The sequence below is a fragment of the Lepisosteus platostomus genome, chromosome 5 (genome assembly GCF_059453375.1).
Source record: "Lepisosteus platostomus isolate fLepPlt1 chromosome 5, fLepPlt1.hap1, whole genome shotgun sequence".
NCBI classification, from domain to species: Eukaryota; Metazoa; Chordata; class Actinopteri; order Semionotiformes; family Lepisosteidae; genus Lepisosteus; species Lepisosteus platostomus.
The window spans coordinates 8,884,092-8,906,116 of record NC_142615.1 but is presented as its reverse complement, the minus strand read 5'-3'; the positions used below and the strand labels follow the sequence as shown (position 1 = coordinate 8,906,116).

The following is a 22,025-nucleotide window of genomic DNA, read 5'->3' as shown; positions in this document are numbered from 1 at the left end:
TTGAGCTCTGCTCCTACAAATGTTCACATGTAGATAATATGCTGTCCAACCTAGATCGAGACCTAGTTATCAGGCGTTAAAAACGCAATGAGGAGCCCAGAGAATCATGCAAAACCCATTACCAGTCCAGTGACGACTGACTGGTACCGCCGAGACCCAGACGGAACCGGTCTCTCCAGACAGCCTGTGCCGAACTGGGTCCTATTACGGCCGTGACGGCTCAGATAATGAGCTTCTGCGGGTTTCAGACCGGACTGACGTTACGAAGCGGCTTGCGGGACTGACTCAGGTGAACGAGCGGGTTTAGGAGAATAACTCCAATGACACTATCCCGGAATTCTGCCCTGAGTCACTGTTTACAGTGTTAATACACAGCCGCTCTTCGCGAAATAAATAAGATCAAGCTCAGTCTAGGAAACCTTTCGCATTAAACCACAAGAGCGCGCCACAGGTGCAAAAGCAGACTAGTTTTCCCAATTACTGCATTTTCTATCGCAAAGACGTTTTTATATGTGCAGCCCAGAAAGATACAACTTTTTTCAAAACACAAATTCATTAAAAAATAACAGTCGGGAATGGAAAAAGTCAGGATAAAGGCATATACAGCATGAGACACTTTCAAGAGGGAAATTATTTACTCTCAAGTACAAATTGTGCACATTTGACTAATAATGTTCCATAAAAACATCGGAGGTCCGGATATTTTCGCGATCCTTATCAACAATTGTTCTTAGTGCTACAAGAATGGATACAAATTAGATCAGGAATATGGGCCGCTTGGCAGTTTGTAGCTAATTGATCCAAGAGTCTTATTTTTAACCCCGATTCCAGTCCAATCTTGTGTTCATTTACTCAGAGCTTCATGGTTGGTAGGCTCTTGCCTCCCAGGATCTCTGAAGGACAAAAAAAAAAAAACATCTCTAGCTGCTTATGAAGAGTCCCATTCTTCCAAAAATATAATGTAAACGATCATATTGTGTTTCGATAGAAATCTGCCCTGAGATATATTTTTTTACATTTAATAAATAAAAATTAGTTCAGTTGAATGTAATTTATTGAGGTTGTGCTCTGACATAGCGCCCATCCGCTTTCCAGAAGAAAAGGAGCTGCTCTGGGGGGATTCCGGATGCAGGGGTCCCATCACAGTGGAGAGTGACCTCGTCGCCGACTCTCACAGACACATCCGCATCTGCAGACGATGCTGGGAGACAATGAGGACGGAGCAACATCAACGAGAGACAAAGGTCTTTCAATCCAGTTTGAAAGAGTGTGATCATAGGAAACACAGCGAGACACTCCTGTACACTATTCACGAGAAACTATGCCTTTTGACTCCAATTTAAAAGGGTGTGATCATGCTAAACACCAGAGACTCCAGGCAAAGCTTACACAGTGAGACACATGTGAGACAACACATTTTTACTCCAGTTTAAAAGAGTGTGATCAGACAGATCAGGGGAAACTGGTACACTGTTCACCTCCATTTCTAACCGACTGGAAAAATTATTGAATGAAACTAGGATTAATTCATTCAGGGTCTTGTTTCCTATGGAAGCTTATTGGCGCCACAGAGGAAAAAAAATTAACTCATTTATACGAGAAAGTTATTCAGTTTAAACACAATAGTTAATTTGTGACCAATGTCACCTCCTATATTAATACTGTGCATTTCATTGTACTGTATGTGCAATAATATTGCTCCATGTTGGGGAACTACCATCTCTTCTAACCCTGGATATCAGAAGCGGTTGCATCTATGATAAGCTGGACTAGGCACTTGTGTCAATTTTCAGTTTTTGCTGCTCAGTCTCTTTCAGAAGATGAAACAGTGTAGATCAAGGCAAACCCAAACACACCTCCAGTGTATCTGGCAATAGTCAACAACATTATTTCATTTATTTCAATAAGAATAAGAATACTGATAAATCTTTGTAAAAACTTATATTCACCAACCAAAAACAAATGTGAAGTTTGATTAGCCGATTCTCAAGGAGTTCTTAGTTAATAATTGTCATATTAATGGTCACTTATTTAATATCATGAGAAATGAGATGTGTGATTTCATTTACTATCCTATTAACTTCTACACAACACCATTTAGGGTTTTAAAACATGCAGATATCCCCTAAACATTTTTATCTGCAGCACAAATCCAACTGGATAAATATTTTTTAGAAAAAAAAACTTTAAAACCGATACACTGCTGAAAAATACACCTCTCACACACAAATTATTCTGAATTTATCCCCAAACCTTATTAAATATTAAATGTATATTTTCACAGGTTCAATTCTTATTTTGTAAGAGATTATGGAAAATAAAGAGTGCCCAGTCTGAGTGAGAGATCAGAGGTGTGTCCATCGTGCAGGGACAGTGTGAGAGGGAGAGATCAGAGGCATGTCCAGCGTGCAGGGACAGTGTGAGAGGGAGAGATCAGAGGTGTGTCCAGCGTGCAGGGACAATGTGAGAGGGAGAGATCGGAGTTGTGTCCAGCGTGCAGGGACAGTGTGAGAGGGAGAGATCGGAGTTGTGTCCAGCGTGCAGGGACAGTGTGAGAGGGAGAGATCGGAGGTGTGTCCAGCGTGCAGGGACAGTGTGAGAGGGAGAGATCAGAGGTTTGGTCAGCGTGCAGGGACAGTGTGAGAGGGAGAGATCAGAGGTGTCCAGTGTGAGATTCTGTGATCTGGGGCTCCTCTGGTCAGTACAGGTCAGGTGTGCCAAGAGGGGATTTGTGAATTGTTGAGAGTGAAAATCAACAGGAAATATAAATTTGTGAATGGAAATTGATACTCACCCTCTGTCAGTGCAAGCAAAAGAAAGAAAACCAACACAGGAAGTCGCATCGTAAGATTCACCCTGGGGAAAGAGACAAGGGACCTTAAAGAGGGAACTACCATGTTTTTTTATATATCAGGGTTAGAAAGATACTGTTTGCTGATGTAAAACAGGAACATATAAAACCTCTAATTTCCTGACTTACACTGAATCGCCGCAGTGTTCTGTGATTCAGAATGAATCGAGGGAAACACAACTGCCAGTGAGGTGGAGCGGCCCTGTGACACTGTCCACTCAGGCTTGTGGATCTGTCTCTTTTAATCCAGTAGAAATCCTGCTCTTGACTTCCAAATGGATTTGCCCACCAATATGTTTCATTCTTAATTCAGCCTGCAGATCATGCTGGAACAATTCTATGTGAAACGTCTGCTGCACAACCTGGACGTATTCGCTCGTACATCCGTACATCTGTCATCACAGGGACTAGTGAGCAGGAAGGGCCGCATCACAATTTGTTGGGATTCTCAGTCGTGCCCATGGCGAGACCAGGGGTTTGCCAGAACATAGCGACCTACAGTACTTTCACAAAATTCACGATTCTGTGCCGTATTTTGAAATTTGTACAATGTTTCTATACCTACAATTAATTTATTTTGTCAGAGATTTAATAACCGGTCTGAGAACCTGGGACTGCAGTTCCTCTTTAATGTAGCCTGGTAATCTAGGTGTAACACAGGTGTCCCCCGCTACCAGATGCAGTACTCAGGTCCTGTGCCATTCCAAGAAACCCCCTGGAGACCCTCCAAATGCATATTCTTGATTTCTCAGAAAATAAGAGATCCCCACTCAGAGCCTGACCACACAGCCATCCCGTCTGAATTCTCTGTAAATCTGTGCTCTGCTGCAACACACCTGGAGATTCGGTTATGAAGGAATCTATGCATTATTTCATTCTTAAAGCTTATTTTATCAAACACGTCGCGATGTAAAACCGTTCTGTGACCACCATGTTGTGAGATTTCCAGGAGCGACGCCTTTAATGAATTCTCATCTCTCCCTAAGAATGCAACGAGTTTATCGTATTTTAACAGCAGAACGTTGAATTCAGACGCCACAAACTGGAGTCTAAAACAGAGACCGTCGTATTTGTCAAAGTAAGGAGACTGGTTGGTAAAATATCTACACTCTGTCATTGACAAATCTGGCAAATGACTCCACTGGTCCACTTTTCCGTGTCAGTATAAACTACAGAACGACAGGTGTCGCTTTGCCTCACCTCCCCGCCCGGCTGCAGGTCTCCAGCGCTCAACACCGGCTCTATCTTACTCATTACTTCTGCTCTGTTGCTTTAAATGTCACCGCGCTACTTTTCACCAGTTTTAAACCTCCGTGCACGGGCTGCCTGAAGCCGCAAGGAAGAAAGTAACTATTCATCCTGTCTGAAGCCCACAACCCAAACTAAAGGAAGTTTTTGGTCAGACATCCAACTCCTCCAAGATGCACTCAACTTCCACGCTAGTTTCTATCATGTTGTCTGACAGCAGCGAGGTGCCGGTGGATCAGTCCCCGACAGAGAGAAGCAAAGCTCGCGGCAGGTTTGAAGAAGCTAACTACGCGCACTAGCTACAGTCTGTGGGCAGGACTTCGACCTCCGCCGCATTGTGATTGGATAAATACAGAGAAGCCCTACACCTCCGCCGTTGTGATTGGATGAATCCAGACAAGCCCCAACACGAACATTTAGTAACCTTGAACTCGCTCTCTCTCTCTGCTCACGGAGATTAGAAATTGTACTAGAAAAAAAAAATGAGTATATGGAATTTCCCTCCCAAGTTGGTTTTTCCATATAAACGTGATATGGAATTTTTGTTAAAATGTCACTTTGACATTAGTAGAATTCCTCTTAAATTATCTAACTTTCTTAAACAAGTTCTATTGTATTTGGTTTTAATATATAAGCATAACTTTTCACCATATACATATTGTATTTGGAATCATAAAGATAGAGGGTATCAAAATAAAAGCATATTTATTCCGATTTGGTATGATAACAAAATCTGGCTAGTGGCCCAATTGTGTGTTATCTGTATTTTGTAATAATGAGAATGAATCTTTGTTACCTTTCTTTCTTAACTGCAGATAAACAAAACTGTTTGGGATAGATTTGCAAAATGGTATTTTCCACAGAGGTCAATGGTCTAATACTGCCCCCTCTATTCATGCTTTTAAAGTTGAATTCCTTTTTTTAATTTAAATTCTATTAGAAATTTAAAGAATCAAAAGGGGAGACATATGATGGAAATATGTACGTAAAAAGTATCATGTTTTAGCTTTTACAATTGGGAATTCTTCTGGCTGTCAAGTGTCTATTTCTATTTTAAAATTCTGTCTCCTTTTTTTGTCTCCAGTCACTAGAAGCGTTGGCTGCCAAAATAATGTCAGCAGATCTTAAGAGTGTTTTGGATGAGGCAGTTAAAATAGTCAACTTCATAAAGAGCAGGCCTGTACAGTCACACTTACTTCGAGTGCTATGTGAAGAAATGGGTAGTGATCATGTTCAGCTTCTTTTGCACACCGAGGTTCGATGGCTTTCTCGGGGCAAGGTGCTTACTCGGCTTTTTGAGTTGCGTGATGAAGTAAGAATTTCTTTTATCCGACTCAGAATTTGAGCTCTCAAATCGTTTCAATGATTTCGAGCGGCTCGCTAAATTGGCTTATCTTGCGGAGATTTTCAGTCACTTAAATGGACTCATCCTTGGTCTTCAAGGTAAAGCAGTGACGATTTGTCACGTCCGAAGTAAAATAGAAGCCACAATAAAGAAACTGGAAATGCGGGCCAAACGTGTCGACCGGTCAAACTACGACTCGTGTGAAAATGTGTCAGATTTTCTTACAAAAGAACAAATGCAGCTACCAGCCTCTATCACAGAGTTATTTACAGAGCACCTGCAAAGTTTGAGGACCCAACTGCGCGACTACTTCCCGGCTCCAGATGTTCGGTTTAGCTGGATTGAAAATCCTTTTGTGAGTTTATGCGAAGTGCCCCTCGCAAGTTTGAGCACAAAGGAAGACAGTCTATCCTGTGACAGTGCTTTAAAATTGATTTTTTCAAAGAAATGCTTAACCAAGTTTTGGCTTCATGTTACTTCGGAGTATCCTGGTCTTTCAGACAAAGCAGTGACATTTTTGATGCCGTTTCCGACAACATATCTTTGTGAAACTTGAGTTTCTGCGCTGGTGGCACTAAAGACCGAATACAGTAGCTTAATGTTGAGCCAGACCTCTGCTTGCAGCTTTTCTCTCTAGGTTACTGGTGAGGTATAGAGCTAGCCCGTTTCAAAACGGTGAGGACGGGCTGGTCCTTGTGTTGGCCGCGTAAGTTTTTATGGCTGTAATAGGCTGGGAACCTCTGCTCTAGCGTATAGAAACATATTGTAAAAATAGAAGAGCGGACTCGCCCTGTTGGCATGCAGTGGGGCTGCAGCGCCTGCGCAGTGGAGACGGGGGAGGTTCCCCGACTCCTCACTGGGTTTCTAGAAAACACCCAAGAAGGAACTGCTTCACAGCGGAGTGAGTGGAAAAAAAGAGAGAATATGAAGAAAGGGAAACGATCGACGGGGCTCAGGAACAGATGCCAAGCCGCAGAGATGCAAAGAGTTCGGGAGCTGCACAAATCAGCCTGCCATGGTGTCTCTCACTCGTCTGAGTGTTTCTGGGGCCCTTCATAACGGCCTTTACACATCTTGTGATGTTTTAACATTGGAGAAACTCCGTCCCCTCGGGGCAGGTAGGTCACCTTTCCTTTTCTTGGATTTGGTCAGGGTGCGTAGGCCCCAGGCACTTGCACTCCGAAATGTTGCAAAAAGAGGGATGAACGCTGCAGTGGCTTCCGAGATATCTCTTCCGTTGTTCTTGCGTATAACACGGGAGTCCAGGTCGACGGCATGATTTTATGACGAACAGAGCAACGTTTACTTGTAAGGTGGTGCTTGTATCCTTTATTTTTAAATATTAAACAATTAAATTATAAATAATTTACAAATACAACCAGAGGATCAGAAACGGGTACAAGAGGAAAAAAAACAAACATTTAACCGCCAGACGTAATGAAGTAAATTATGTGATCAAGTCACAAAATTAAAGTTAAAAAAATAAGGTCACTTAATAATAGATGTAAGAGCTCGGAGCATTATAGAGCGATCGACGTTTTGTGAGGCCGATCGCCGATTTTATGATCCCTGGGTGTGTGTGGCGTGTTACTATCCAGCCCAAGACGCACAAGATGGTAGAATGGTTTTATTAACAAGACGGACAACGATTGTTGCAAGCAGCTCACATGAAGTGACAAGCAGCAGGTTAACGGTCCTTTTATCTAAGGAAGATGACCATAATCCGAAGAGTATTTTTTTTATTTCTTTCGAGATGGAGGCGTGCTGGTGGCATCCTGCCTGTTACAGCACCTCTGTGTCTTGTTTGTCGTCTTTTCTTTTCTTTCGGTTGGTTTTTCTTTCTTTTCTTTGCCGGCGGGTCGATTTTCGATCACACAACAAGATGGATACTAGGGAGTCGAGATACTACTTTTTGGCTGTTACTCGGACCACTGTTTGCTTCCGGTTGTAATGCAGATAGCTGCAGAGTAAGTGTTTACACACGTGACGCGCTGGGAGCACTGGTGAGGAGGCGGAGGGAGTGTAGAGCATGGAGTATCGTGTGTTTAACTGAGATGTGGCTGCAGGAACAGATAGATAATACTTTATTAATCCCGTAGGGAAATTGATGTGTTACAGCAGTCCAGCCCAAGACAAGCAAAACAGACATCAGAATAGTTATAAAACAAAAGATAAACAAAATAATTAAAAATAAATACATAGGTGTGTGTGGAAAATGTGCTGATCATAGTTACTGTAAAAACAATAAAATCTGTGCAAAATGTGCATAGGTTTACACAGACTGATTGTCCAAAAAGTACAATGGAGTAAACATGCTGTCCATAGAGGAGCAAATGAAGGACTAACAGTCCTAGCCTAGGGCAGCGTCATACACCCTGACAGCCGCCGGGAGGAAAGACCTGTGGAAACGTTCCCTTGAACACCGTTGCTGGAGCAGTCTATTGCTAAATGTGCTCCGCTGCCCAGTAACAGTCCCATGAAGCGGATGAGAGGTGTTGTTCATGATGGCTGTGAGCTTGGTCAGCATTCTCCTCTCAGCCACCACCTCCATGGGGTCAAGGCTCATCCCCAACACAGTCCGGCTCTACTAACCGGGGAGAAGCCATCAGTCCCAGAGGAGCTGAGGAGGAAACGCCGAGGCTGCAGGGCCCGGTGCGACGCGAAGAGAAGGAGATTTAAGTCCTGTCTTCCTTCGATCATTATGGGAAATGTGAGGTCCTTAGCGAATAATAGGGCGGTGCGGAGGCTCTGTGGCTCAGGATCTGCGGGTAGAAGGTTGCTGGTTCAAATCCCGCGGCTGGCAGAGGAATCCTACTCCTTTGGGCCCCTGAGCAAGGCCCTGAACCCCAACGGCTCCAGGGACGCTGTATAAATAGCTGACCCTGGGCTCTGACCCCCAGGTTCTCTCTCCCTGTCTGTGTGTCTCATGGAGAGCAAGCTGGGGTCTGTGAAAAGATGAATCCCTAATGCAAGAACTTGTATAGGGCTAATAAAGTGATCTTATCTTATAAGATGGACGCACTGGGAGCACTGGTGAGGAGGCGGAGGGAGTATAGGGAATGCAGTATCGTGTGTTTGACTAAGATGTGGCTGCAGGAACATACTGTATTCTGGACTCGAAGGCAGACAGAAACGCCACCGAGAGGAAAGGAGGGGGGTCTCGCGGTGCTTGTTCACAACACATGGTGTAATCCTGGACATATTCCTGTAGCCCGGACATTGAACTGATTTGCCATCGGACTGCATCCATACTATCTTATAATAAAGAATTTTCCCTTTAAAGTGCCCCTTTAAGATGGCAACACCGGCTGAATGATTAGTACCACTAGAAATCCAAATGTCATCCCCCCATTGACTTTTCCAAAACTGAAAATCAGGCTGATCTTTTGGTGACAAGGCGTTTCTTGTAAAAAAATAAAAATAAAAGTCTGCTCTCTTCTTTTTTCAAAATGGAAAAATCGCCTTTCTTTTAACTATATTCCTAATACCTCTGGGGTTAATAGAGAAAATAGAAAAAGACACAAACAATATAGAAAAAACTCTTTGGGGGGGGGGGAAAGCTACTGAACTGCGAGTTTCAAACCCTTAAAAGTGATAACAACACCACCGTGTTCAGCATTAACCGCGTTCATAACCGCTACAGGGAGATCTCTTGGGCTGGACAGTCACTGGCCACGGATCTCTTTCCCACAGCTGGTCCCTGGTGTGCCTGTCCTCGGCAGACAGATCCTCTGCAATCCTCAGGTCTTTGGCCTTCAGAGACTCGTTCTCTCTGGCCGCTCGCCACAGCATGTCCCTCGTCATCCTTCTGATGAATCCTATAATGATGGCTCTGGGCTTTGCAAGTCCACATGTTGGCTCTCCTGACGCGTTGGACTCTGTCAGTAGACGAAATCCTCCTCCTGGACTGGCAGCACTTTAGCAACGATGTCTTCATTTTGTTGCTCTGCACAGCTTTCAGTTACCTCTGTGTCGATGTCTTTTGCAACCTTTGTTATCGTGCCAAGAACATTTACCTGCACGTCTTCCAGCGACAGGTCGCTTTTCCCCTCTCTTGGCTGCTAGAGTCCTTACAGGTGTGATGGGGGGAGACTCCAGTTCCAGCCCCACAATAATAGACCAGATCCCTAACAGACGCTGTTGAAGAAATGATAGTGAAAAATCTGGAAAACATTACATTTGTCATTAGCATGTCCTGTGGGAAAATTCTTCATCAGAGGAGTAGGACGCAGTCTTGTGCAGATTCAGTGTTTATTGAGATTAATAAGGAAAGCAACATGTGCTGGGTCTGTCCTGCAGAACGGACACGCTCAATGCAAGGGGTACCGAGTTCTTATATACAGCATACAGGCCCAGAAACAAAAGTCATATTTCATACTTTTAACATGTCAAATCGCATTTTGTTACATGTCCATGTAGGGGTGTAACCCTGACGTCCTGGCCAAATTTCCCATTGACCCTTACCAATCATGACCTCCTAATAATCCCCATCTATGAACTGGCTTCATCACTCTGCTCTCCTCCCCACTGAGAGCTGGTGTGTGGTGAGCGGACTAGAGCATCATCCAGGTGGGGCTGCACATTGGTGGTGGAGTGGGATTCCCCATTACCTGTAAAGCGCTTTGAGTGGAGTGTCCAGAAAAGCTCTATATAAGTGTAAGCAATTATTTTTATTATTATTATTATTATTTTTATTATCATCATCATTATTATTATCCCTTTTAACACATGTAGAGGGGCATGTGTTGTTGCAGCCATTGGTACAAGTCACTTTTGTATGCTCTAACACATATGTTGAGATAGCCTTTGTTAGCAGATCTTGGGGATCTCACTCGGACTTCTGCAGTATGTTTCGGTAGTGATATTGCAGAGCTGGAAATGTGCAGTGTGAATATCGATCCTGCTTCAGCATGAATGTCAACATTTTGTTTGTAAAGGTTAACACGAAACTGTTATATCTGTTTATAAACTGTTTTTATTATGGGAGCTGGAGCCTGTTCTGTCAATCAGTGGGCATAAAGCAGGGTTCACCCTGGACAGAACACACACAGGACACACATACTCTGGACAGGTCCATCACACAGGACACATACAGGACACTCACACCAGGGCCAATTTTCCCAGAAGCCAGTTAACCCACCAGCATGTCTTTGGACTGTGGGAGGAAACCCACATGAACATGCAAACTCCACAGAGACAGCACCCCAGGAACTTGCCCCAGGGCCTTAGTGCTGTGAGGCAGCGATGCTAAACACTGTGCCACCCAATTTTTTTTGTCATTCTAAAGAAATCTTTCAATCTCATCACCTGTTTCAGAAAGATTGAGTTGGATTGTTTTTTCTTCCCAGCTTACTCAGAAGTCCTCACCCTGCAGCCTGGAGCCTCTCTGTCTGTCCCTCTGTTCACTGGAGAGCCAGTGGAGGTGCTGTTTGACCCTGCAGGAGCTGGAGACTCGACCTGAGTGTGTTCTATCCAGAACAGCACAGCCAGCTGTGTCCCCCAGTAGAGAGACAGAGTGTCAGTGTGGGACGGCTCTCTGAAACTGCGCTCCCTCACTCCAGCTGATCAGGGGAGCTACACAGTGAGGGACCTTCAGGGAAACACCATCAGCACTGTGACAGTCACTGTGGGAGGTAGGAGGTTTCCTGACAATTTCAGTTCTCTGTAACATTATAAAGATGCACTGCTCTTGTCAAAATGGTATGTGTGGTAATGGAAAAATAAACTTGTTTCTGAATATTGCGTGAGTGTGAGTGTCCAGTGTGAAGGGACAGTGTGAGAGGGAGCGATCGGAGGTGTGTCCAACGTGCAGGGACAGTGTGAGAGGGAGAGAACAGAGGTGTGTCCAACATGCGGGGACAGTGTGAGATGGAGAGATCTGGGGCTTCCCCATGACCTTTAGATGATGATTGAAAATGGATAGATTAATACAATCTCTCTATTATTGCAGATCCTGACGGTGGAGGGAATTCTCCAATTCTTTTCCTCCAGCTGATCCCTCCCTTCCTGCTGCTCTTCTTAGCTCTGATCTCTGGGCTCCTGGGCTCCAGGAATCGCTGGTGGAAAGGAAACACAACCTCTGGTGTCCAGGAACTGAACCGTCCAGTCTGAAGGCAGTGCTGTAGATCAGTATTTTACAGAGCAGTATCAGCTTTGCTGTCTTGCAGAGCTCTCTGTGTGGCTTTGAGAGCTGCAGCTGTTTTTCAAAATGTAGACAGACTTTATAAGCTTGATTTTGTACTACAAATTGAGCTGCTTTGATCTTCTATCCACAGATTCAAAGATTTTTCAAAAACTGGACTGGAATCTGGGTTCAAAATGAGATTGTTGAGTGAATTTGGTATGAAGTGCCAAACGGCCCACATTCCTTATTTGTAAGCGTTCTTGGAGCACAAAAAATACAAATGCTGATATCATGAAAACATGGACTTGGAATCTTTTTCTGGAAGTTTATTATTAGGTGGATGCATGCATGTATTTATTTGTGGTTTAAGTGCAGTTTGTATTCTAGAGCACAATAATTTCAAAGTACTCTTAAATTGTGTAGTTAACATGTTATATGTAGTGTTGTAAGTGCCTTTAATTGTCCCTTTTCTCTGTCTATTCTATAATTTATAAATAAACACTTAATGTAAGTACGAAAATGGTCTTTCTTACTGCAAAGACGTTATTTCTCAATTCGAAGTGCTAAATGGATATCTGGCCTGATTGTGGTCTTTAAACATGTAGCTCTGTCGCCCTCTTGTGGGTAATTTGGTGAACTGACGCTTCCCACACCAAGTTTCGGCCGCTCTTGATTTGAGATGGCGAAGCTCGGCTGTGCGGTATCAATACTGTTAATAATAATAATAATAATAATAATAATTGCTTACACTTATATAGCGCTTTTCTGGACACTCCACTCAAAGCGCTTTACAGATCATGGGGACTCCCCTCCACCACCACCAACGTGCAGCATCCACCTGGATGATGCGACGGCAGCCATAGTGCGCCAGAACGCTCCCCACACAGCAGCTCTCAGTGGGGAAGAGAGCAGAGTGATGAAGCCAATTCATATATGGGGATTATTAGGAGGCCATGATTGCTAAGGGCCAATGGGAAATTTGGCCAGGACGCCGGGGTTACACCCCTACTCTTTTTCGAGAAGCGCCCTGGGATTTTTAATGACCACAGAGAGTCAGGACCTCGGTTTTATGTCTCATCCGAAGGACGGCGCTTGTTTACAGTATAGTGTCCCCATCACTATACTGGGGCATTAGGACCCACACGGACTGCAGGGTGAGCACCCCCTGCTGCCCCCACTAACACCTCTTCCAGCAGCAACTTTAGTTTTTCCGAGGTTTTAGCGGGGGCTGGCAGAAGCCGTTATTCTCCCGGTCGGGTTCCGCTCGCCGCTGCGTGACGTCTGAGACCTGCCGAAGCTCATATTCTGAGCCGTACGACAGAGCTCCGTCACATGTGTAATTACCGAGTCGGTGTGTGTGAGGAGAAGGGGGGGGGGGGTCAGTGCGGTTACAAGCCACTGAGGATTATATTGACACTCCTGGTGTCCGACGGCTGTTTGTTGTTTTTTTGCCGGCGTAAACAAACCCGTCAGCAGGCCCGATTTATTAAGTAAACTAATGAATTGATACAATGACCGGATTACCGGAGCTGTGCTACTGTCCCGGGGCCTGCAGGCGTGTGAGGTGGGCCGGTTCGGTTCAGTTCAGATCGGCCCTGCTCAGCTGGGCCTGAGCTCCGGTGCTGTCCGATATGGGGGGGGGGGGCTGTCTGGAGAGACCGGTTCCGTGTGAGTCTCGGCGGGCCAGGTCATCACTGGACTGGAGATGGGTTCGGTATGATTCTCTGGGCTCTTCATTGGGGTTAAAACGAGTGAGAACTGGATTTGGCGGCGATAGCGCGAGTGATGTGTGCCTAGACTTCGGCTCGCTTTCCTCCCTGGGATATTTCTCTCAATAGTCGATCTCAGACATCACCATCGCAGGACTACAGGCCCTGCGTTAATGAGCACCTGTAAGTGTGGTTCTGACGTCACCTTTCTCTCTCATTAGAACACGGGATCCGTGGTGTTGTGGTTCGTTCGCAATTTTAGTTGACTGTTACAATTAGTTGCCCCTTTCGTCCGACATCTTTTTTTTCTGCTAGGTCGTGTAACCAAAATGTCCTACAAATGCTTCGTCCCGAAGGAAATGATCACCGCCGAGCTACACTCCCGCATCAGTTGTGCCGTTTTTACAGTCGATATATACAATGCATTTTTTTATTAAAACCATGTTTCGTACATATTATGTATACAGATTTACTAATAAGCCTATTTTTGTTGCTGTTGTTATTCTGTAAAGCGCTTTGAGAGGCCGCCTTTAAAGGTGCTATATAAAATAAAGTGTTATTACTAATATTATTATATAACGCCAGTCATTTTAAAATGTGAGTTCTATGAGTGTTGTTCATTACCTTGACGCATCTCATTTGGGATCGGGTTATCTCCGGCTGATCGCTCGGTTTTTGCTCGTGTCGGGGTGGAGATGAGCCATCTTCTGCGGCTTCCAACAGGTCTCGGCGATACCGCTGTCCAACAGGTTGCAACCTGCTGGGGGACAGGTGACAGGTGCGTCACGATAGAACTCGGCGTTTCTGTTTTGCTGTGTTGTGTTTTCCTGCCGGCGTTTCGCACATCAGCAAACTGCCGGTTTGACCCCCTTCCGGGGGCCACTCTTTAACGCCTCAGTTCACCCGCTATCCCCCCCACTTTTCTCAGCTCCAGAAATCGACCCCGAATCTGTAAAACCCCTCTGTCTCGGAGCTCGTCACTCACCCCCTTCCTGCTGCTGCTGCTGCTGATGACGACGGCAGAAGAAGAGTTTCACCCGCTTTGAAGCCGGCCGGTCCGGACCCGCAACGACCCTCGGCTTAAGTTGTTCTCCGATACTCGCTTCGTTCACCTCCAGCTCGCCCCGAGGAAACTCGAGCTTGTCCCTCGGCTGCAGTTGTCTGCGTGTTCCCCCGGCCTGACAGAGCAGGTGACGGAGACGCCCACTCTGCTGCCGGATCGCTGGAAGGCGTCTCGGGAGAGAGTTTCTGTTCGTTCTCGGCGCCGCCCTGAAATCTCCAGGATTTGCAATGTTGCTATTTTTAGTTTTTAGCCCTCGTGGGGGCGGTGACACATTTCCCCCCGCTATTCTTAGTTCAAAGGACTCTGCTTTGGGGGAGTTTCTGTTTTTCTGTTGTTCTTTCGTTTCAAACGCGGTTGAACGTATTGAAACAAAGCGGGGCAGCATTTTTACACAACATGAATCATACCCAGTTTCTTCGGACGGTCGAAGACATTTAATGTCGTTCTCCCCCCTCCCCCTTCGTACGAGGTTCAAGAAGTGTTCTCTGCCGGCGCTTGAGCTTGGGGTCGCTGTTTTGCCTCTCGTTTCTTTTTTCCAAGAGCGGACCGGAGAGACCAGTCAGACTCGAGGATGGGGCAGTATTTTAAAAAATGACAGAATGTGCGCCCGACCGGACAACGCGATACCCCGTGTGCCCACTCGCGTTAAACCCACGTCGCAGGTCAGAGGCGACGGCGTGACACGAGAATGACTTCGACACTGCTACTAAACGAGACTTTCAATCCCTTCGCTGACTTTTGCTTTTTGTGTTACTGGGTAGGTTGTTTGTGTCCTAAATGTGCCATTGCAATTAGGAGAAATAACGGACTAGTAGCTGGTTAATAATGTACCCGAGGTTCATAAGCACTGCAATGAACTTGCCCGCAGAAAGTTGTCTCCCAACTCCGCACTAAAAATTGTTCTGAACTTGCGAAGAAACCCCAAGTTTATATCTTCTAGAGGACGCTAAAATATTAGCCGTTGAAATGAGAAAACCCGCCCAAAAGAACTAACGCACTTAGCTCATGCAGGTGCATCAGGCTTACATTTACGTGTATTTATTTAGCTCGTGCACATAAATGCAGCCTGTATTTAAAAAAAAAAATGAATAAATTACCGATGTATTCTCTTAACGCGTCTGAAGTATCTCCGTATGACTTAAGTGTGGTTTGATTAAGGAAATATACAGCGCCCACACGCAGTTGTCTTAAAAACCCAACATTATCACGTGCATTGGACAGATTAATAAATGCACATCGATAGTGGCCCGCAGATCAGTGAACCGGTCAGGATAATTCAGAGATTCCGAACCCCTGTTCAGTTTCCTGCGCGGTAGACGAGCGGTTTAATCCTCGGTACCGGATTCCTGCAGCAGGGTCTGCTCGTGGTTTATTAAGCTCACAGGTGGGAGAGACCCCTGGGCAGTAACGTAGGAACTTCAACTCAAGTTTAGCGCAGAACTGCAGGCCAAAACGCAACTTCTTAGCAACTGACAGGGGGGGAGACTCGTGTGTTCGTCGTATCCCGCGTGGGGGTATTTCAATTTTCTTCAGATTACCTAACAGGATTCTGCCAGTTTATTTCACTCATTCATTGACGGGATCTAATTATTTTTAAAGCATGGCCTTAAACTATCCTGTAGTCGCTCGTTCTAAGAAAAGTCACGGAGACACTCTGAGGCGACGGCACATTCGCCACCCTGACCCGTGCAAATCAGGTTTCTGATTAGGCCCAAAGCCAACGGATTTGCCATATGTATAATTCGTCACGGGTCTGCTATTTAAAAGAGTTTCGCAGGTATCCCCGCGGATATCGGTGTGGCAATGGGCGGAGTTATGGGTAGAAGCTAAAGCCTCGCTGTTCTGATCTTATTCTCACGTAGTAGGCGGTACTTGTATCGCTGTAATGTGCATATAAACTGTCGGAAACTCGGCAGACAAGCCGGGATGGCAGAATAGCTGATACGCAGTACAGAGCCGGCGGACTGGACGCGCAGGTGAGTGTGCGAGGACCTCAGACATCACTGCTGGGGGGGCAAATAGCATATCAGCCGGGATGAGTCTGAAATCTCTCTTGGCGAGCGTGTTGCTGCAGGACAGAGCTGTGTGCTGATCCCGGCACCTTCCTCAGCGCGGAGGTGCGACTGATCCTCAGGTGGGAAGAGCTCGATTTTAACCGCTGCGAGCTGCATCATTCCAGACAGAAGGGAGTGGATTTAGAAAGGAGGCGAGCAGCTCTCCTTTTTTCGATTGCTGTTAACCAAATGCTCAGTCCCCCTGCTAGTTTTAGATAGAAAATGCACACATGTATTTGGCGACTAGAAAGTGCGTGGTTGTTTTTTTTAGCCGTCTCGTCATTCGCTTAGAATCTTTTTGGACTAGTCCTTTTCTGTTTAAATACGCGTCTCTCTTTGGTTAAAAGTTTAAAACGCGTCGGGTTTTGTAAAGGGAAAGTGCTTCAAGTGGAGTAGAAATGCCGGAGTTTTCGTGTTTTGCGGATCTGCGGATGACCTACTGTACCTCGGCACAAATAAAAGGGTTTTGTTCTTCCTTGTTCTGACAGGAGGGTGTTAAAATAGGTTGATGAAGAGGGCTCGTGAACTCTATCAAGCCTAACGGAGCCCTTCACCTCCGATAGTCTTTTTCTGTCGACGTAACTCCGTTTTAAATCTCCGTTTTAAAGATACACGTGTGAGATTTTGTTTCCCCTTCCAGCAGTCGAGGCCGAAGTGTTGTCTCTTTTCTTTTTTTTTCAGCGCGGAATAAACCTTTACCCGTCCCCTCTCCTTATGACGTCCATGTAGCCGAGCACTCGACTGGACCCCAAAACCACCAGGCGTGTGTTTGTGGGCCACCAGGCTCCGGATCCCCGGAAACACTCGGTTGCTGCTGAGAACAGGTTGAAATACGTGAAGTCGCCCCCCGTCCTACACACGGTGAAACCCACCACGCTCGTCGGCTCTGCGTGTGTGCCGGTTCGTGCCGTTGCAAGTTGCTCCCGAGCAGTTTCAGGTCGCTTTCCTTTTTTTCAGGAGACCCATGGCTCTGTGGCGTAGCTTCCTGCAAAATACACAAACTCAACTGATTTTTTTTGTCTTCTGTGCGGGTGGAACCAGCGTTGTAGTGTTTCATTGTTTATCTGAGATGTTACCTTCTGCCCAGTCACGATTTTTGTTTTTGCCTTGGGGGGGAATCCAAGCTGTTAATCTGTCTTTCCATTTGTATTCTCTACCCAGTTTATATTCACTTATGGCAGGAGGGGGCAATGCCAATTTTCTTGCTGAAACATCTCTTATCTCCCCCTTACAGACTAGCGTGGTCTTTGCAGCGACCGTTCAGTGTCGCTTCAGCTGCAGATTGGGAGAGTCGACTCTCGTCCGGGATCCTCCTGGCAGGATGGCGCTCCCGACAATCCCTGCTGCCTTTTTACTGGTGCTCTGGACCACGGGTGGGTGACGCTCCGGGCTTTCGATTCAAGTTCCCTTCAGATTCCAGCTGGAGTTCAGTTTCCTCCACCGTCGCGACACGATCCCGGAGGCGCCGGAACAGTTCTTACATTTAGCCGGCAGGTGTATCACCCTGCAGCTCCCAGCTGGCAGCCCCCCCACTGAAACTCAGATAGTGTGAGCCTGGCCAGTACCTGGAGGGGAGACTCCTGGGAAAGCTGAGGTTGCTGCTGGGAGAGGTGTTAGTGGGGCCAGCAGGGGGTGCTCACCCTGTGGTCTGTGTGGGTCCTGATGCCCTGGTATAATGACTGGGACACTGGACTGTAAAAAAGTAAAAAAGGCCAAATTCCCCCCCTGGTCTTTACCCATCATGGCCTCTTAATAACCCCCCTCTCTGAACTGGCTTCACCACTCTGCTCTCCTCCCCACTGAGAGTTGGTTTGTGGGGAGAGGACTGGTGTACTATGCCTGCCATTGCATCATCCAGGTGGTGGCTGGATGTGTGAGTGTCCAGTGTTTTGCTGATATGTTATTAAACCACTTAGGGCAGCTTAGTACATGGTTATCAAAGCAAAACATCTTGTTTAATCCAGTTCTCTGTGTACTTTCCATGTTTATTCCATTTGCTTTTAAAATAGTACAGTTTGTTTGTTTTTTAATGCGAAGCAGTTTCTTATTCTTTATTCTTTATAAATACGTGGCTCGAAGGCTGGTTTGATGTTTTTAAACATTCTCGAACTGCTTATTCAAAATGAGAATGAGAGACTCCCTTGTCTCTTTATTTGAACTATTTGAAACTTTATTTCAGTTTTCTTAAAAAAAAAGACAACTCACAGCTACCAAGTTTGGACCTGCCAAATAATGCTATTTTAACAGTGCAGTTGTGGTTCCATCGGCAGCTCTTGTGGTTACACTGTGAATAAGGAGACAATTATTTTGACTGGTCACAATAAAAGCCCAGAAATACCGGTATTCAAATGAGATGGCTAATTGATAATATCCTCACCGGAAGACACTGAAATTACACCATCCGTTAGTGTAACTCACCGTAAACGCGGAGGGTTTCAGTGTGCGTGTGTAACTTCTTGGAGCTGACAGCAGGTGGGGGGGAGGAGGGGGGTAGCATGTCTCCCCTTGGTGATCCCCAGGCCTGTCTGAAACCACGTCTGTTGTTTCCCAGAGTCCTGTGCTGGCCCTGTCACTGTGAGATTTTTGGACTCGGCTACACTGCCCTGCATCTCCAAGGATCCAGCCCCTGTGGACCAGCCTGCTGTAAAATGGGTGTTGTCTACAGGAAGACCTGTGCTGTATGTCGAAGGTGGAAGACCTCATTCTGGACCCGGGTTCGAGCACAGAGCCCAGATGTCCGGAGACAAGGCCAGACTGGGAAATTACTCCCTGACCATCGCTGCTGTGACGTTCTCCGACACGGGCCTGTATGAGTGCTATCGGGAAGCCGAGCGAGACCACCTGCAGTTCCTGGAGGACACTTATCTCACTGTCACAGGTAACAGCTCAAGAGTCTCGGTTTTAACAGCGTCCAGCTGAGCCCACTGTGGGAGGTGTCTGATAATGTTCACATCTGGATAATCTTGTCCCCAGTTCTTACACTGTCCATCTTTATTAGACTCCAAGGCTGTTTTCAATGTTCTTTTCAAAGTCTGCAAACTAAAATAATCCAAACCCAGCTGACATTCTGATGTTCATCTCTCTGCTTTCAGCTCATGAAGAAAATGTCACCCATCAGTCTGGAGCCTCTCTGTCTCTCCCTCTCCATACTACTGGTCCAGTGGAGGTGCTGTTTGATCCTGCAGGATCTACCCAGTCTTCCAGAGTCTTACTGAGCAGCGCAGGGCCCCCTGACCCCGGGTATGAACACAGAGTGTCAGTGCAGAACAGCTCTCTGACACTGCGCTCCCTCACTCCAGCTGATCAGGGGAGCTACACAGTGAGGGACCTTCAGGGAAACACCATCAGCACTGTGACAGTCACTGTGGGAGGTGAGCAGATCTACAGTAGGGTCACTAGAGGGCTCTATATTCTTGACAGAGTGTGTTCTTATATCATCCTTTATCCTGATTGTCTTTCAGCTCACAGAGTCACTGTCACCCTGCAGCCTGGAGCCTCTCTGTCTGTCCCTCTGCTCACTGGAGAGCCAGTGGAGGTGCTGTTTGATCCTGTAGGAGGTGGAAACTGGACCTCAGTGTGCTCTGTCCAGAACAGCACAGCCAGCTGTGTCCCCCAGTACAGAGACAGAGTGTCGGTGGAGAATCAGGAGTTGAGACTGCAGGACCTGAGGGCGTCTGATGAGGGGATCTATACAGTTTTGCTCTCACACATCCAGAAGGCCGTCAGCACTGTCTCTCTCACTGTGGAGGGTAAGACTAGACTGAGGTGCAGGAGAACTCCTCAAATCTTGTAACCCTTAACTTCTTGTTCTCAGTTTGAGGTTTTTAACCGCAGGACATTCTCGAGTGTAAAGAGTTTCTCCAGTTCTTGATCCTGTGGAGAGAGATCAGAGGTCTGCTGGTCAGTATCTCTATCGGAAGAGACTCCTCATGTCTTCTTGAAGGTGTGACGAGCTGTGTTTTGTCTCCTCTGTGTTTCCTACATCAGACCCTCTTCGTCACAGGTCTGTCGGAGTGATTGCTGGGGTCACTGGTGTTGGTGTTGCTGGAGTCATCCTGGCAATCCTGGGAGTATGGGTCGGGATGAGGAGATCAAGGACGACGATCAGGAATGACGGGACCTATGAACTGACAAGGAGAGATGATGCCCCGAATGACAGCAGCTCAGCGATCAGTCCTCCAGCAGATCAACCAGAAACTGGTAGTCAGAATGGAGTCTGTCCTCAGGTCCCTGGTGTCCAGGTGACTGAGGAGACAGGAGACAGACACTCTGATCCTGTTGTCTCCAATGGACACAGACTGTGTCACGAAACCGATACGTGGAATAGAAGGATCCTTATGCGTGACCGGAATCCCACAGGGCACAGAGTAGCAAAGGGACAAACCAAAAGACGAAATCCAAAGGCTGGGTCGCTAAGGGAGGCAGAGGGTCCGGTAACGAGAGAAATCCAAAACAATTCAAAGGCAAAATCCAGAAGGCGAGGTCAAGAGGCGGAAGCAGAAGATTCGTAACGGGAGATCAGTCAAAAGGTTTGGAAACGCGCACTGGAGAATACTAAGAAAGGCTTCTCAATAGTGAGCGTGGGAAGGTGTGCGAAGGGGGTTTAAATACTGAAAGGAAAGGGGTGTGATTGGATGATTGGTTAGGGAGTGAGAATTTGAGGAATCTGATGCATGTGAGAATGTGCTGGGTTCAATCAGGGATGAGATTGGGAAGCAGAGGTTCCGGGAATGTAACGTCGTTTGCGAGGGAGAGTGTGGGGCGTGACAGACTGCAGGGGTGATGAGGAGAGTCAGGGCAGTATATTGGGGGTGTAGCGGCAATGCTTGTTAATAAGACAGAATTAAGTGTTGCTGTGCTTTCCCAATTGAGGCCTCATCTCTCCCTTCATCTCTGTGGTGCAGCAACTATTCATGCAGGCTGATTTAAAGATGTTTTCTTTTGATAAGGGACAGCTCCCAAAGGGGGATGCACTTAGCTAAGCCTGGCTATCATGATCAATGGTCATCCATTGGCGCCTATCTGTCTAGGGAGTGCCAGATAAGTGTCAGGAGTAAGTGACTCATATATCACCTTGATCAACCAATCAGGGACTGGTAGGGCCGAGTAACCCACGCGGGACTCTGATGCCCCTGGAACTTTCAGCCAATCAACGAGCTAAAGTTTCTCCAGGTAAAAACAGGCAACACAGAGAGCCTGAGAAGAATTCTGTGGACTTTTCTAAAGGGAATTCAAAGGAGAATTCCAGGGCAGGACGGCCCAGGAGCAGAAGGCTCCCAAGGGCAGGACATTTTCGCAGCGCGCCTCCTGACCATCCTGAGACTCAGCCCGGATAACCACGGAACGGTCAGTGTGTCCGAGTGCCAGAACTTTCCTTTGTTCTAAGAGTCTAGAGCGGAGGTTGCCAGAGAGTAACCAGAGGATCCACCCGAGGTTAGCCCAGCAGCCAGCCTCGTGAACAGGTCAGAACTGTGGACAGCTGAATCACTATTCAGAACTAGCTCTTCATTAGGAACGAAACGGTCCTCTTCCTGACTTGCTGGGACCCACAGTCATCTTTTCTCCTGTGCACAAACTTTGCTAGTTAAAGCCAACACTAACTAGCCGGTCAGTGAGCATCAGCAGCGCACC

General features: G+C 46.5%; 1 protein-coding gene and 2 long non-coding RNA genes across 8 annotated transcripts; 2 read left to right on the top strand and 1 right to left on the bottom strand.

Moving 5' to 3' along the window:
- Positions 1–616: 616 nt before the first annotated feature.
- Positions 617–14,995, bottom strand: LOC148663103 (uncharacterized). Of its 3 annotated transcripts, XR_015936415.1 has the most exons (4): positions 14,263–14,986; positions 13,902–14,034; positions 2,795–2,856; positions 617–1,201 (listed from the first exon to the last, which is right to left on the bottom strand). It is a non-coding gene; the product is annotated as an uncharacterized LOC148663103 (long non-coding RNA). The 3 variants fall into 3 exon arrangements; XR_015936414.1 differs by lacking the exons at positions 617–1,201; positions 2,795–2,856 and adding an exon at positions 8,881–9,581 and having other exon boundaries at positions 13,902–14,037; positions 14,263–14,995; XR_015936413.1 differs by lacking the exons at positions 617–1,201; positions 2,795–2,856 and adding an exon at positions 8,881–9,581 and having other exon boundaries at positions 14,263–14,987.
- LOC148663104 (uncharacterized) lies at positions 6,251–12,088 on the top strand. Its single transcript, XR_015936412.1, has 3 exons — positions 6,251–6,562; positions 10,793–11,077; positions 11,395–12,088. It is a non-coding gene; the product is annotated as an uncharacterized LOC148663104 (long non-coding RNA).
- A 1,028-nt stretch (positions 14,996–16,023) lies between the features above and the next one.
- On the top strand, positions 16,024–21,254 carry LOC148663102 (uncharacterized). 4 transcript variants are annotated; one of them, XM_088631352.1, is made up of 7 exons: positions 16,024–16,316; positions 17,076–17,218; positions 17,629–17,767; positions 19,060–19,272; positions 19,487–19,765; positions 19,856–20,143; positions 20,382–21,254. In XM_088631352.1, exons 3-7 carry the CDS (start codon positions 17,716–17,718, stop codon positions 20,903–20,905), a joined length of 1,356 nt encoding a protein of 451 aa, XP_088487478.1. In that variant the 5' UTR covers positions 16,024–16,316; positions 17,076–17,218; positions 17,629–17,715; the 3' UTR covers positions 20,906–21,254. The 4 variants fall into 4 exon arrangements, with proteins under 4 accessions (XP_088487478.1, XP_088487476.1, XP_088487477.1 ...); XM_088631350.1 differs by having other exon boundaries at positions 16,029–16,316; positions 18,946–19,272; XM_088631351.1 differs by having other exon boundaries at positions 16,029–16,316; positions 17,076–17,294; positions 18,946–19,272.
- The last annotated feature ends 771 nt before the right edge of the window (positions 21,255–22,025 follow it).

Bases quoted from the DNA above. Each gene is read 5' to 3' on its own strand.
- LOC148663102 (XM_088631349.1), top strand. From the start codon at position 17,359: ATGGCTCTGTGGCGTAGCTTCCTGCAAAATACACAAACTCAACTGATT. The intron at 17,768-18,945 runs GTGGGTGACGCT...GTTGTTTCCCAG, and splicing joins ACTGGTGCTCTGGACCACGG to AGTCCTGTGCTGGCCCTGTC. The intron at 19,273-19,486 runs GTAACAGCTCAA...CTCTGCTTTCAG, and splicing joins CACTTATCTCACTGTCACAG to CTCATGAAGAAAATGTCACC.